At 34.4% G+C, this 15,922-nt stretch overlaps 1 protein-coding gene across 4 annotated transcripts in view; it reads right to left on the reverse strand.

The window, feature by feature from the left end:
* The window catches only part of LOC108751575 (tyrosine-protein kinase PR2), a 350,659-nt gene that overhangs the window by 265,818 nt on the left and 68,919 nt on the right, over positions 1-15,922 (reverse strand). For all 4 annotated transcript variants that reach the window (XM_018491812.1, XM_018491815.1, XM_018491813.1 and 1 more), the window contains one exon: positions 1,375-1,464. In XM_018491812.1, coding sequence (XP_018347314.1) covers positions 1,375-1,464 — 90 coding nt within the window. The remainder of the gene's footprint in view (positions 1-1,374; positions 1,465-15,922) is intronic.

A 15,922-nucleotide genomic window follows, 5' to 3' on the forward strand; every position in this document is an offset into this window, starting at 1 on the left:
TCCCCAGATCTGGCCCCCTGTGACTTTTTCTTGTTCCCGAAACTGAAGAGGCCCATGAAAGGACGACGCTACGCTACGATTGAGGAGATAAAGACGGCATCGAAGGAGGAGCTGAACACAAAAAATAAGGAAGATCACAAAAAATAATTTTTTGAAGTGCTTCGAGGATTGGAAAAAACATTGGCACAAGTGTTATAATATCTGATGGAGATTACTTTGAAGGGGACAAAATAGATATTCATGAATAAATAAATAATTTTTGAAAAAACACAAAATTCGCCATACTTTTTGAACAGACCTCGTATACAATAAAAAAATTTCTAATTTATGAATTTTTTTCTAGAACGATATAATAGTTTCTCCAGTTTATAGTTTTATAATGGTTAAACTGCATGTATAGTATTTCATAAACATGTTTATGTGAAAGATGCAATGGAAAACTATTGTTTAAATTACATGATTTCAAAAAAATATACCTGCGATATGATTCTTAAGAGTTTATAATTGACATTAATCCAACATTTTGAAGTTAAGATCACATGTTCACTAAAAGATTCGTAAATAAAGTCACAGTAATAACGATGAAATTTAAATGAAAGGTTAATAGAACGCGTTATATGATTAACGTATAAAATAAAATAAAAAATATAAGTGTTTCCAGTTCAAAATTGCAATAGTAAATAATCAATTAATAGAAAGAACAAACACGAGCGAGAGAATATAGAGTCAAGCTCATTACATCACACTTATGACTCGATGTCAACTAATTTGACATAATTTAATTGCCTAAATATGTGTTATCATTTTATGAATTATTTTATGCTTTTCATTCTTGTATCTAATTGTTTTTCCACAGTTTAATCTTGTCAATTTTAAATTGCTCGTTAGACATACTTGATACTCCGGATAATATGATTGGAATTTAAATAGTTCTTTTTTAACAAGTTGTAAAAATTCAGTCGTATATTGAAAAGTATTACTTTATGAATTTTAACATCATTCCAAAACTATATGATATATGTATTTGGCGTCTATCGAGATGAATTGCTCTTTGTTCGCGCAGAGGAATTTAAGATTTTCGTAATGTTTTCGAATTAGAATCGATTTCAGTTTTGGCAACCTGTAAATGACTCAATCTTGGCGGATTGCTAAACTAATATTGATTAAAATATATATCCTGCATATTAAATAGAGTGAAAAGAATTTTCTGATTTAACAATTTGCACACCCCTTTCTCTTGACTTTTATTAGTTTTGAATATCTTCGTTATTGTTATTTTAAACATCAAGAGTCCCTTCTAAGCATACATATTCCTTTTTAAACTAATTAATGATATATAATTAATGATATAAAATAAATGGAAACAAATAATACCTCGAATACCAGGATAATACTGTTGCAACTCAGCTTCCATAAGAAACTCGTAAAGACCAGGTCCATTGCGAGACATTTCTCCTTGTATATCTAGAATTAAAATGAATGTAAATATAATAAATGTAAACAATAAAAAACAATAAAAAACAATAAAAATCATACGGATCATGTATCTGAAAACTCAACAATAAGAAATATGAAGTACTAGCCATAACAATCAAACCTAGATCTTTTACTGCTCAAATAATTCAATCTGAATCACTATATGTATGTACATGCATATACAGGGTGTCCCACGTAACTATGATCACGATTTTTCCGGCACTTCCGATGACCTAATAAAAATTATTTTGAATAAAAGTTAGTCAGTTTTCAATCGGCTACAAATTAAGATTACTTTGACTTTTTTCCTAAAAAATAATTTTTGTCATATCATCGGAAGTGCCAGAAAAATCGTGATCACAGTTACGTGGGACATTCTGTATACCATATTTGCAATCACTCGAATTACGCACCAAATTTTTCAGGCTTATAAACGTAATTAATACTGTGACAATATCACGAATTAAATTGACAAGCAATTTTAATAATTTGATGCTCAATCAAGTAAATTAACAAGTTAAATTAATACAAGTTAAATTAATTTTTTATTTTGTAATTAAATACAGATTGCAAAATTATATTTACAATATATTTACAATATGTATGTAAAGTTATAGGAACAATAATGTGACAATACACATTTTATAATTATACATAATTGTACATTATGTATTATACATTCAAATATTAAATTCATAAATACATAATCTTTTATTACATTAACATTTTGAGTATTTACATAGTATTATGTAAATTTGATATTCAAACGTATAATAATACAATACAATTGCAAAAAGTATTGTTACATTATCGTTCCTATAACTTTACATATAACATACATATGTTATATAATTCTATTTCTGCAATCTGGTTAATTACAAATTAAGAAATTAATATTACTTACATATTGCAAATTTATTAATGCATAGAAGTTTACAGCTATTATAATAGATCTTAAAAAAATTTTTTGTGTTTTTTGGACTTATAAACGCAATCAATACTGTAGGAATAATATCATGAATTAAATTAACAAGCATTAATTTTCATAATGTGATGCCTGGTATGATGCTTAATATGTCTGAGCATCAAATTATTAAAAATTGCTTGTCAATTTAATTTGTGATATTATTACAATATTAATTATTAAAGCGGACAAAGGCAACACTATTGTAATTATGACCTCTCAAAACTACTTAGAAAAAATGCATGACATATTATATGACAATGACACTTATAAATTGATAGACAAAGACCCTACAAAAAAACTGACTACAGAAATACGAACGTTGTTAACAGGTTGGAAAACGAGGGGTTTCTTGGATCAATTTGTATATAAAAAATTGTATATTTCTGATGGTGATTTACCTAGATCCTATGGGCTTCCTAAAATTCATAAGAAGGGCGTTCCGCTTAGAATTATCGTAAGCTGTATTAATAGTCCTTTTTACAATTTAGCAGGTTTCTTGAAAGAAATAATTAAAAAAAGTTTGAACAACAAAGAAAACTTCGGATACATAAAAAACAGTTACGAGTTAGTCAAAAAAATAAATGGTCTACCTTTGCCGAATGATTATCGAATAGTTTCGCTTGAAATCTCGTCGATGTATTCCAACATTCTGATTGAATTAGCTTTAAGGAGTGTTTTGAGCAGATGGAATGTGATTGAGAAGAATACTTCTATCCCCTTTCAAGAATTTAAAAGAGCCATTTCCATCATCTTAAATTCAACCTTTTTTAAGTTCAATGAAGAATTTTACGAATAAATTTTCGGGTTGCCCATGGGATTACCTCTATCACCAATTTTAGCAGACTTAGTAATTCAAGACTTGGAACACAATATTTTTAATACACTCACCATGCACATACCTTTGTATTATCGATATGTGGATGATATCTTGTTGGCAGCGCCTACTAATCAGATCACTAACATCTTGGATTCCTTCAATGCTTACCACGAACGCATAAAATTTACGATAGATTATGGCGATGAATTTGGAATCAATTTTTTGGATATAAAACTTTTGTACGACAAGGGCAGTATTATTTTCGACTTGTATACAAAGCTTACTAACTCGGGGAGATACCTAAATTTTTTCTCAAATCACCCTACCATACACAAAAAAGGCGTTGTGATTGGGTTATTTGACAAAATTCTATTCCTATCCCATCCAAAATTCCATCACCCTAACATCGATTCCTTAATCAACACCCTCCTCCGCAACGGGTATCCTCTACAATTTGTATTTAAAACGATAAAAAATAGAATAAAAACGGTTTCTAGAAAAAAGAATTTTAATACCATAAATAAACATAATATTAACTCGAACGATAACTCTTCTGAAATGAAAAAATATTTCACGATCCCTTATTTAAATAAAACTTCTGAGAAATTCAACATAGCACTTAAAAAATTTCAATTTGAATTTGTATACAAACCGATGAATAACTTAAACAGGTTCATTAAAACTGGAAAAGATAAAATAAAAAAAGATGAAGTTTCGAATGTCGTATACCAGATCAATTGCAACTGTAATTATTCGTATGTGGGACAGACAAAAAGGAAATTAAAGACGCGACTAAAAGAATACATAAATGATATTTAAAAACTGTCAATTCCCTCTCGGTCATCTCGAATTACAGAATTGAAACTGATCACGTGATAGACTGGCTTAATACAAAAATATTAAATTCTGAACGCTCACACTATAAAAGATTGATTTCAGAAATGATTCACATAAAAACACAAAAAAATGGATTAAATAAACAGAGTAATACTGAGAAGTTACCAGACCTTTACCTCCCTCTCCTTCAAAAAGAATTTTAGTCCCACTCTAATATTTTTCCACTTCCTTTTCCTTCTTCTTAACTTCCCCCTTCTTTCTCCTTCGTTCCTACTATAAATAGACCTACAATTTCGGGCTTGGGGCATTGTGAAAGTAAAGATCAATTTTTTTTTTAAATATCACAGCGTTCATGTGTTTGGATGAGTTCCCGCGCCACAAGATACACGTAAGTTTATTAAATTCATACTTAAGTTTTAGGAAAGATCTCTAAATAGCTTTCGTTTGTACATTTAAACATTAATTTTTGTAAATTAATTGCTTTATACAAAATATGATAATAATTAATTCACTTATTAAATTGATTTTTGTGTTAAAATAGAAATCGGTACTTGTGTGTCTCTTCGCGTGCGGCTTGTCTGTATTTTTATATTGAAGATAAAAAGTATTAAAAACCTTTGCAACTGGAAAAGATTTCTATCCATATAATGTGATGACTATTATCGCAGACCAATTACATCGATTGCGAATAATTCGTATAAGGAAATAACAAAATGCGTACAAGTTATCGTTATAATTATCGTTCGAATTTTGTATTTGATTTAATTTCAATGTTCCAAATGTATCGTAATTCACTTATATCGAGTGCGAATTTTGTATAATTAGGAAATATTAAATTTTGTACTATTTGTCATTACTGTTATTAGTCAAATTATGTTTTTAGTTTAATTTAACGTATTTATTGTACTAAAGAGGGTCAAATCTTGACCGAAACGTCTACCTATTGTTATGTTTAAATAATAATATAGAACTTATTTACATCCTTAGTTGTGACTATATGCTCTTTATTTTTTAACCATTATTACAATAGTTTAATTACGTTTATAAGCTCGAAAAACTAATTTGACGCGCATTCGAATGATTACAAATATGTATGTACAATATATGCATGTACATATTATATTCAGTATAAATGAATAATTCACATTAAATTATTTAAGTATTAAAGATTCAGCTTCGACGATTATAGACTTTAAATTCTTACTTATTACATATGCACATATACGGTCTTAATAAATCATTTGTTATTGTTTAATAATTTGATTCAGCGCGCAGTTCAAATAACTATAAAAATGATATGGTATACATGTACATGGTATATATAATATATAGATATTAATTCAGATTGAATTATTTGAGCATTAAAAAATTTAGCTTTGACCGTTATCAGGTCAGGTACTTCTTATTTCTTATTATTAACTCTTTGATGCACGAATTATTTGTTGTAGTCAAATTTTCTGAAACTTCGTACCTAAGGGTTTTTCGGGTCGCTGATCACGGACCAACATTTAAAAAAATGTTTTATTTGCCTTGAAAATTGATATACAGGAGTTTTTTTAGATCGCTGATTACAAATTTGAAATCAAATTTTCAAAATTCAAGATGACGGATCCAAGATGGCGGACCAGAAATATTAAAAATACTTTATTTACCTTAATAATTAGTATACAGGAGTTTTTTGGGTCACCAATTACAAATCTGGTTTTCATTTCAAAATCGTAATCATCGACCCCAAAAAAACCCCAATACATCAATTCTCAAAGCAAATAAAACATTTTTTTTAATTTTTTGTCCGCCATAGTGGATCCGCCATCTTGAATTTTGCTAAACTGACTCCAGATTCGTAATCAGCGACGCTAAAATATGTAAAGTGTAGTAAAAAGAAATCTATTATTTTTCCAATAGATGGCTTTAGTAATCTGTATCTCGCGTTGTATAAGTGCGATCGGGTTACGCCAAATGGCGTTAGAAAGATAAGATTTCGTACTAAAAAAACTTCTCAGATAGTTTTGTGATTGCTTGAGTCAGTATTGTTTGAGCGCGTGTCAAAGATGGACACCAACAAAGAGAAAATACGCCATATTTTACAGTTTTTCTTCGATAAAGGCGAAAACGCAAGCCAGGCGGCTGAAAATGTGAATAGTGTTTATGGTCCTGATACTGTAACAGTCAATATCGCGCAATTTTGGTTTCGTCGATTCCGTTCCGGTAATTTTGATGTCAAAGATGCACCACGCTCTGGAAGGCCAATTGTCGAAAATGTCGATAAAATAATGGAAATCGTCGAGTCCGACCGTCATGTAAGCACTGTTTCGATTGCCCAGGAGCTAAACATTGCACAAAAAACCGTTTGGAACCATTTAAATAAGGCTGGATACAAAAAGAAGCTCGATGTATGGGTGCCACACGAGTTAACGCAAAAAAACCTCATGGACCGAATTTCCATCTGCGAATCGCTGCTGAATCGCAACAAAATCGACCCATTTCTGAAGCGAATGGTTACTGGTGATGAAAAGTGGGTCACTTACGACAACGTTAAGCGAAAACGGTCGTGGTCGAATCGCGATGAGCCGGCGCAAACGGTGGCCAAGCCAGGATTGACGATCAGGAAGGTTTTGCTGTGTGTTTGGTGGGATTGGCAGGGAATCATCTACTATGAGCTGCTCCCCTACGGCCAAACTCTTAATTCGGACCTGTACTGTCAACAATTGGACCGTCTGAAAGAAGCAATCGCCCAGAAGCGGCCAGCTTTGGCCAATAGGAGAGGAATTGTGTTCCATCAAGACAACGCCAGGCCACACACATCGATAGTGACTCGCCAGAAGCTCCGGGAGCTTGGTTGGGAGGTTCTTATGCATCCACCTTATAGTCCGGACCTGGCACCAAGTGATTACCACCTGTTCCTGTCTATGGCGAATGATTTTGCTGGTGAAAAATTCGCCTCAAGAGAAGCTTGTGAAAATCGACTGTCCCAGTTTTTTGCCAATAGGAACGAGGGTTTCTATGAGAGAGGCATAATGAAATTACCTTCAAAATGGCAACAAGTTATCGAACAAAACGGTGCATATTTGACCTAAATCGGATCATTCTAACTATGCTAAATAAAGCCTTCAATTTAATGCAAAAATAATAGATTTCTTTTTACTATACCTTATATATATCATACTACATGGGCTAAAAAGTCCCGGGATTTGGATATATATATACATATTTTTTGGCATAAGTTATTAATCAAAATTTTTCAAGAACAATTTTTTTTTAAGTAGGGTTTTTTGCGCTCAATTTGTTTATAACAAATTCATGTTGCAAAATAAAAGCTTCTGTACCTAACTTGTTATTAAAGTAGTATCTGAGGATCATATAATAATTTATTGCATGTACAGAAACCTTAAGAGTGGAGTTTGAGAACCGAAAAATAAAAGAGAAAAAGGTGTTATATGTTATAATGTACAACACCGTGCAGTAAAGTTAAGTACAATAGATGTATTTTTGTGATCGTACATATATGCACATTCACAACATGAGTACACACGTCATATACACTTATACAAAGTAGAACAGTAAAGAAAATTTAAATTATATAATACTATAAGGCAGGAATGTGATCGGAATTGAGGAACTGCCGATAATAAATCTGCCAGGGAGAAATCAGAATAGCTTAGTAATCGGTGATAACAGAATATATTCGGGAAAGAATTTCGTCGAGCTTAAATCGAAACACTGGTGTGATACAATAACGTACTTTTTATTAACACCGTCGAGTGAATACACATGTGTGTTCGAAGGTCGTCGTCTAGAGACTTGCTCTCGTCCGCCACAATCGGGACCCCGTGCCCAGAGCGGCGTGACGCACGCGTAATTCTCCAATCAGAAAAGAGTTACGATGGCAAGCACGAATAGAAGTCGCCGATGTGGTACTACTTGGCCAGTGGCCATTCCTCGGCGAGAGGGACTGCGAGCGCATATGGTGCGGTGGCGCAGCAACGGATAAAATAACTGATTATTAAAACCGTTTCGTACAATACGGAGTTTAATTCTTGAAATTTAGTAAGGTATGAAACTATTATTTATTTATTATTAATTATATACTTTCAATTTTATTGAATGTATATTAAATCAGTAGTTCAACATCTTACTGTGACCTATAAGGCGCTGATTTCAATGTGTTTAGTTTGAAAATGTTAGATCCTGTCAATCGTTGTTTATAATACGCAGCCTAAGTAAATGCGTAATTCTCTCTATATATGTCGATTATTGCGAAGAGTGTTGCTAAGGTCTCGGTAGTCTAAAGGCTCAGGACGCTCGCACGGAATGCAAGAGATCCGGGTTCGACTCCCGGCCGAGGCAATATTTTTTCGCAATAAAATTATTACAGTTTTTAAGATTGGTAAGAATTTGGGGGGATTTATTAATTTCAGATTTATTGTGTGAATCCGATAATTTCATCGGCTCTCAATTTATGTCTGAAAAATTAATTATATACTTTCAATTTTATTAAATGTATATTAAATCAGTAGTTCAACATCTTACTGTGACCTATAAGGCGCTGATTTCAATGTATTATTTATTTACTTTTTTTTCCAATATTAAAACCCATGGCACATACAAGAACGTAAAGCCGTAACACGTAAGCAGTAAGCGAATTGGCCAATCACAATAGAGACGGTAATACCAATAGCGAATCCAATGTTATGATTTCTTTACCGATTACATCTTACAACCTTACGTTTTTATATGTGTTTCCAACTTAAGGCTCCTGACTACTCAACCAAGAACTCTGCGTTGATGGTGGCGACACAGAATCAAACGGCAGTCTGGCGAAACCGATAATCACGCACTTAGGGTGTTATTTCATTTATGCGTTTTTGTCGTACGACGAGTTTGTCGGATTGATTGGTTATCGAAAAATCTAGAAGTGGAACATCCGTCGAAGAATACGTAGGATTTTATCAAAAAGAAGTAGAAGATTCAACATTTTATGACAGTCGTGTCGATCATAATCATTAATATATATGTATGTCGGTGGAGAATAGAAATATGTATAGGGTATATTTACTCTTTAAAATTGTGTATTTCCACCTCCTCGTCTTCGGATGACCTCTTGTAAAGGACCACATGCAAGCTCTAATTAAAGCCTGAGAAATTTCTCATCATATTCGATGCAATGTTGCTTCCAGTTACTGCAGATTTGTTAGCTGTTCCTCTAATCTTCGTGATCTTCTTCCTATCATATCTCATACATATATGTTCAATGGGATTCAAATCCGCGCTGATTGGTGGATGTGGTAGCACCTCGATGTTTTATCCTGATGTAGGACAATGCTCGCCCACATATCACCGGAATTGCAATTAACCCATTAAAGACCATGCCTAATACAGCCTTAATGATCATTAATTAAGGGTTAACTTTCTCGAAAAAAACAACATCAAGATGCTACGACATCCACTAAGGAGCGCAGATTTGAATCCCATTGAACATGTATGGGATATGATGGAAAGATTACGAAGATTAGAGAAATCGCCCACAAACCTACAGCAACTGGAAGCAGCAACCTCCCCGTGATGCGCATCAGGTAATGCTAATGCTGGCGATAATTGAACAAAATACATACGTAAGTTTGACACACTATATCTCCTCGAAAAAAATCGTTCAAAGCTTAATTTTTTTTTAATTTGTAAGAGAAACGTCCATACTTTATGGTTATTATAACATTTACAAGAAAAATTTACTTCACCCCATAGAGTCAAACTATGCAAATTTCTTTTAAAAAAATCGTCCTTATTTTCCAAAAAATGACAGGTAGGGTTAAAAATAGATTCAAAATCCATTTAAAACTTCGTAAAATACAGAGTTTACTCCTGAAAATAAAAAAAAATTTTAAATACGGCTTCGCAAATTTGTTAGAGAAGTTGTTATTTGTTAGAAAAGTATTTGCAAAACTCTTGGGAAAAATGAGGTTTTGCAGAGATGATTTTATTTAATATATTTTAATGAAATAAATTTATCACTAATCTTATCAATTACATCACTGTGCGCTACATGTGCAGTCGGCGACGACTCTCTTACAACTAACCTACAGACGCTTAGTCGGCCGTTTCGGCAACTCATGGCGATCACGTGATACTCATATACTACACGAGTGGTGACTTACATGTATGTGTTCCCCTCATACACACGTTAATGCTGTTACTTATTCTACGCGAAACTCATTGTTTTGTTTTCCTTTAATTTGAATACAGTCAAATGTATATTATATTTCAACAAAAACAATGTTCAATGCAATCAAAGCGATTTTACTATGTCTGAAATAATAGTATCAGGAGTGTCATAATAAAAATCATTCAAATTTGAACAGTTATATTTCGAAAACTTAATTTTAGAAGATCGTACCCATTGACACTTTTAATCAGGACACTTGAAACTACAATTTCCCAAAATATGAGATGATTTGATCGAGAATCAAAATCCATAAGAAATATGCGGAATCCTTTGTGTCAGACCATATAGCCTGACTCGGTGTATACCGGATTGCAAAGTAAAATTACTCGTGTTACGTCCAAGCTCCGCATGCATGGAGCTAGGGAGGCAAACACAACGGGAATCGTACAACCGTTTGAGCTGCGTCCAAGCTCCGGACCGCAAGAGAGCTAGGGGAAGGAGCGGCTCAAGCGGAAGGCACTTCGCTTCGTCCTGAGGCTCTCGAGGAGCCGAGGGTCGAAAGGGGGACGAAATGGAAACCTCTCTCGAGATCAACGTTCCGCAGAGCGGACCACGAGTCGAACGCACTCGTTAAGGCCTGAATCTGGGTCAGTGTGCCATGAGACGAACTTTTACGCCAGATGTGCCAGTGCGCTCGTGTGCCCTTCTTTTCGGTCTTGGAAGTGAATCCAACTGGGGAGAGAAGCGAGTGCAATTGCGAGCTAACAAATTGCTACGTCTACGAATATAAGGTGTTGGTAGAATTAAAATATAAATCGATCTTTTGATTTCATATAGTATAATTAGAAATAAGGTTGTGGTTACACAATATAAAGTCATAACTAAATTTTCACTACATAACTACGTTTGGTTATACGTTTTTTTTTTTATTAAAACAATATGTGTATATGCGTAAGTGTGGAGAATGGAATAAATTAAAAATTAAATTTTGATATATTTGTGATTAATAATTAGATAGCGGGTGAGTAGTCAATAGGAAAAATTAAAATTTCTGCAGGTATGAGGAAGGGAAATAGACAGTCCTGGAGATAAACGAGAGCTAAATGATGATGGTTAGAAGCGTGAAATGTCCAGTAAAAGAGGAAATCGTTTATGGTGGTAATTATGTGAGAATCAGGAGATTCAAGAGAGGAGAAAAAAAGGGATTGATCGTTGGAAAAATCGGGAAGTTGGAAATCAACGTCCGGGACAGGATGAGAACTTGGATATGGCAAAAGAAAATCGGATGGTTCTAGCAGTTTATTCGGATGTATACGGGAAGGGTTGGTACGAGGGAGTAGAAAACCTTTATCGGTGGAGAAGGAGTGAGCAGAGGGAAAAATAATGCCGGTGTTTCTATCGCGTTATTCCCTGATAGTCGGGTGCTTGAGATGGAATCGCAGATGCGACGGTCGGACGCGGGTAAGGTCCTGTTCCGAGCGGCCCGTCGGCGTGAGCGAACGAAGACAATAACGCTACGGCGTTGAGGGGCGATAGTCCTATTAGAACGCACTGCAACGTTCATTTATTTAATAAAGAGGGAGGGGGCAAAAGAGATAAAAAATGACAATAAATGATGGGACGCTTTTCTGATAAAATTTGGGGTATATTGTGGGGGATGAAAGGAGTCTATCTTACATCAATATGTCGGTTTTATTTTTACGATGCTTCCTTCTTATATTATGGAGAAATGCACGTGCGGCAGATAAAACGGACCCAGTGTCAGCACGGGACCGTCAAACACCTCCCTTAAACATCGTGTGTCACTTCTATATTTTATGGTCGCGGGCGTTGTGAGAATCGTCCACCACTTTACTGTTAGGAAAATATTTAGGCGTCAGTTTCACGTTTTCACATTAATCATCTTCTTAATAGTAGTGTCCAAGAAGGTCTGATTGACCCCGCATTAGTCTTCCACATCCACCGACTCCCATCTTATCTTGGCTGACGGGGAGATACTGGATCTTTGTTTCTTAATTTTTCATGAGAAAGATTTTTATTACTGTTTAACTGTCTTATATATTGACAACTCCAGGTCTCCGTGAAAAAAAATAGGATAGTGAGAGTCTGCTGGACGTAACATTCGTATACCGTTCGTATTATAAAAATTATGTATAAAATTTTGTTTGTAGAGAATATAAAGAGCTTTATTTTTTGTTTCAGACTTTATTTTCAAAAATTAATATTTACAGAGAGAGATTTATATTAAAAAAGAGATTTTTGGCAATTTTTCAAATTGGCGATCAAAATATGTCCGACCATCAAATTTTGTAGTAATATCATTTTCAGGAAGCAAAAGTACGTGAGAATTGAAAGTTCATGAAAAGTTTTTTGCCACTGGCACCCTTAATCACAAGATGTACTCCATTTCCCAAAAGAATTACGAACGTAGAATAAGATTTAACCTTAGGTTGGAATCTCTTGACCTCTAAATCGTTAAGACCGATGAAACTACAGTTTTAAACGTAAAATTTCTCGCTCATCTCATTTCTAGAGATAAAAATAGAGATAATATTAGAAAAACAAAAATTTCCTCATTTGACTTTGAAAAAAGGATCAAGGTCTAATCTACATTTACCTGGTGGTTACTCTATCCAAACATGATAACCTTAGATCGGATTATTTTCCACCGTGATGCATTGCTGAGTAAATAGTTGACGAATTAGTTGAATTTTGTTAAAACTACTGTGAAATCGGCCGCCATCTAGAATATGCCATTTTGAATTCAGAAAAAAGCCAGACTGCTTTTAGAAGTAGATGTCACAAACTTTAATTTGAGCCGTCCCAGACTTCATTTTTTTCTGTTCTGGGCAAGGAGAGGGGAAGATCTATCCGCTTCACAAAGAATGCCCCATACACACACACACACGCGCGCGCGCGCGCGCACACACAAATAACGTTTTACTTATTTCTCCTACGAAGTTGGATGATCCACGTTTAGTTTTCGTCCTTCTTCGAAGTCCCGTCAAATGTAACATACGAGGGGGGACCCAAAAAAAACGGGAATTTCGTCATAACTTCTTTATTTCTCAATATTTTAACACCAAATTTTAATCACCTTCAAAGTATTCGCCATTGACCACAACGCACTTCTCCAAACGATTCTTCCATTGTTCAAAACAGTTTTTAAATTCACTCATCGGGATGTCCTTTAAGCCTTCCAGCGATTTTTGTTTCACCTCCTCCACAGTGGCAAAACGCTTTCCTTTCATATTCCTTTTGAATTTGGGGAACAAAAAGAAATCACAGGGGGCTAGATCCGGTGAGTATGGGGGGTGGACAATTGGTGTCATGGCGTTTTTGGTCAAAAATTGCTTCACGGAAAGGGCGGTGTGGACCGGCGCGTTGTCATGATGGAAGAACCAGTCGCCTGTGCGCCAAAGATCTGCCCTTTTCTTCCGGATACTCTCCCTCAATCTTTTCAAAACCTCCAAGTAGAACTTCTGGTTGACAGTTTGACCCGGGGGAACGAACTCCGTGTGCACAACACCTCTGCAATCGAAGAAACAAATGAGCATTGTCTTGATGTTTGACTTCACTTGGCGAGCTTTTTTGGGACGAGGAGAGCCAGCTGTCTTGATTGCTGCTTTGTTTCGGGATCGTATCCATAGCACCACGATTCATCACCAGTATAATCACCTTGGAAAAAAATTCAGGGTCCTCTTCGAGCTGATTTCCCCAACAGGAAACAAAATTTCACAGCCGCGCGTTGTTCTCGACAATCTGCCATTACGTTTTCGCCGAAATGTAAAAAGTTGTTTTACTAAAAAAAATCTCAGGCGAACCGATGCACTCACAGCGACACAACTTCGCACACTGACGCAGGTGGCGTGACACTAACGGACATGTGGTCAAACAATAGGTTCCCCCACTCTCCCTCCCCACCACAGCGTAATTCCCGGAACTTATGGGTCCCCCCTCGTATTGTCTAAATCGTCGGTTATTTTGGTGAGTCGCTTTAATCGCCAAGCAAGAGTGTTTAGAGGAACAAGTTCAATTTTCTTCATTAAGCAACTTAGAAAAACATCTCTGATATAAATTCGCAACACTAAGAATATCATAATTTTTCTCTAAATTCATTAAATCATAACCTATCACTATCTTCCACTGTTCATGGTACAGTTTAATTTTGTTTAACGTTTCAAGATAAATGACTTCGTTGTCGAGTTGCGTAATAGTATATTTTTCTCTTTACTAGGGTGACCCTGGAGAATCAACAGAAGAAGAATTGGAATAACTCGTTTTGAGTTCATCTTATCCATCTGTAATAAAAGACTTAATGTTACTCCTGTAATACTGTTTGATCTCTATTTTCGCGAACATGATAAGTTATGAATTTGTCATGTCGAATCACAGGAAACAGGCGCTTCCACTGAGGTTCGAATGATTTAGCATTAAAGTTCTTCACGAATACCAGATCATTATTTTCTATTTGAGTATAAAATTTAGCAGAGAGGTTGGAATCCTGATAATCACGTATATTTCTACGTGCCTCTTCTAATTTATTTTCATGCTGTATATGCAGATCGTCTATTTGCTTTTGGAGGGATACTTTATCATCTTCTTCACTGAAGATGTGATTAGGTTTCCTTGCCAAATTGTAAGGTGTGTAACCTGTGTTCTTATTTACCGTACAATTATATATGAGCATTGCCTGGGACAGTATCATGTCCCGTTGCTCTTGCTGTTTCATATAATGCCTTATATATTCTGTAAGAATGTGTGACCTTTCGTTTTTCTCGTTTGATTGTGGATGATAAACTAATGTGAGCGTATGTTTGGCATGTAATTAATCGCAAAGTGTTTTGAATTCATTCGAAGTGGATTCCAGAGCGTTGTCTGATAGGAATTCTTTGGGTTTGCCAAAATATCTAAGCCAAAAATACCAGAGTGCTCTAATAATTAGTGCGGTCGATTTATCTATAATAGGTTCTATTAATATGTATCGTGTAAGATAATCTTGTACAACCAAAATATAATAATTTCCACTTTTTGTCAACTCAAATAGTCCCATGATATCTATAGATATCTTTTCGTTAGAAGCTCGAGGGATATCTGGAGTGAAATATATATAAGATTTTTGGGTACCTGATTTGTTGAATTGACATGATTCACATTTACTAATAAATTCTTTGAAATTCTCAGTCAACGGTTATATTTTGTCAATTGTATTTTTGTCTAATTCTTTGAAATGTTTTCTTTACTAAATAATGTCCGCCTAAGATTTCAGAATGCGCGTCTGAAATAATCTCCTTAATATTAGGTTAAGTAAAAAGTCATCGCGTTTTTTTAAAAGACATCTATCAGTAAAAACCGCAATTACTTTCTTACCAACAATATAAATATATCTTGATAGAGTAAAGTTTCAGCTTTAAAATTCTCTTTTTTAAATTATACGATACGACAATTTTTAATGGAGTTATGAGCAATTAAAGTCAAAATAATTCTTTTATTTAATCCGCGATAACTCAGTAATCAAAAGTCGTAGGAATATTTTTAAAAAACAATTTTAATGTAATCGAAAATTTTCTCAAATTCGTTTTGGACACGTTACAAATCCACAAAGTGAGAAGAAAATTTTTCGTCTTTTTCAGCTCGTAGTTTTTGGTATGTAAAAATTATCAAA

Source organism: Trachymyrmex septentrionalis, unplaced genomic scaffold (genome assembly GCF_001594115.1).
Source record: "Trachymyrmex septentrionalis isolate Tsep2-gDNA-1 unplaced genomic scaffold, Tsep1.0 scaffold5, whole genome shotgun sequence".
NCBI lineage: Eukaryota > Metazoa > Arthropoda > Insecta > Hymenoptera > Formicidae > Trachymyrmex > Trachymyrmex septentrionalis.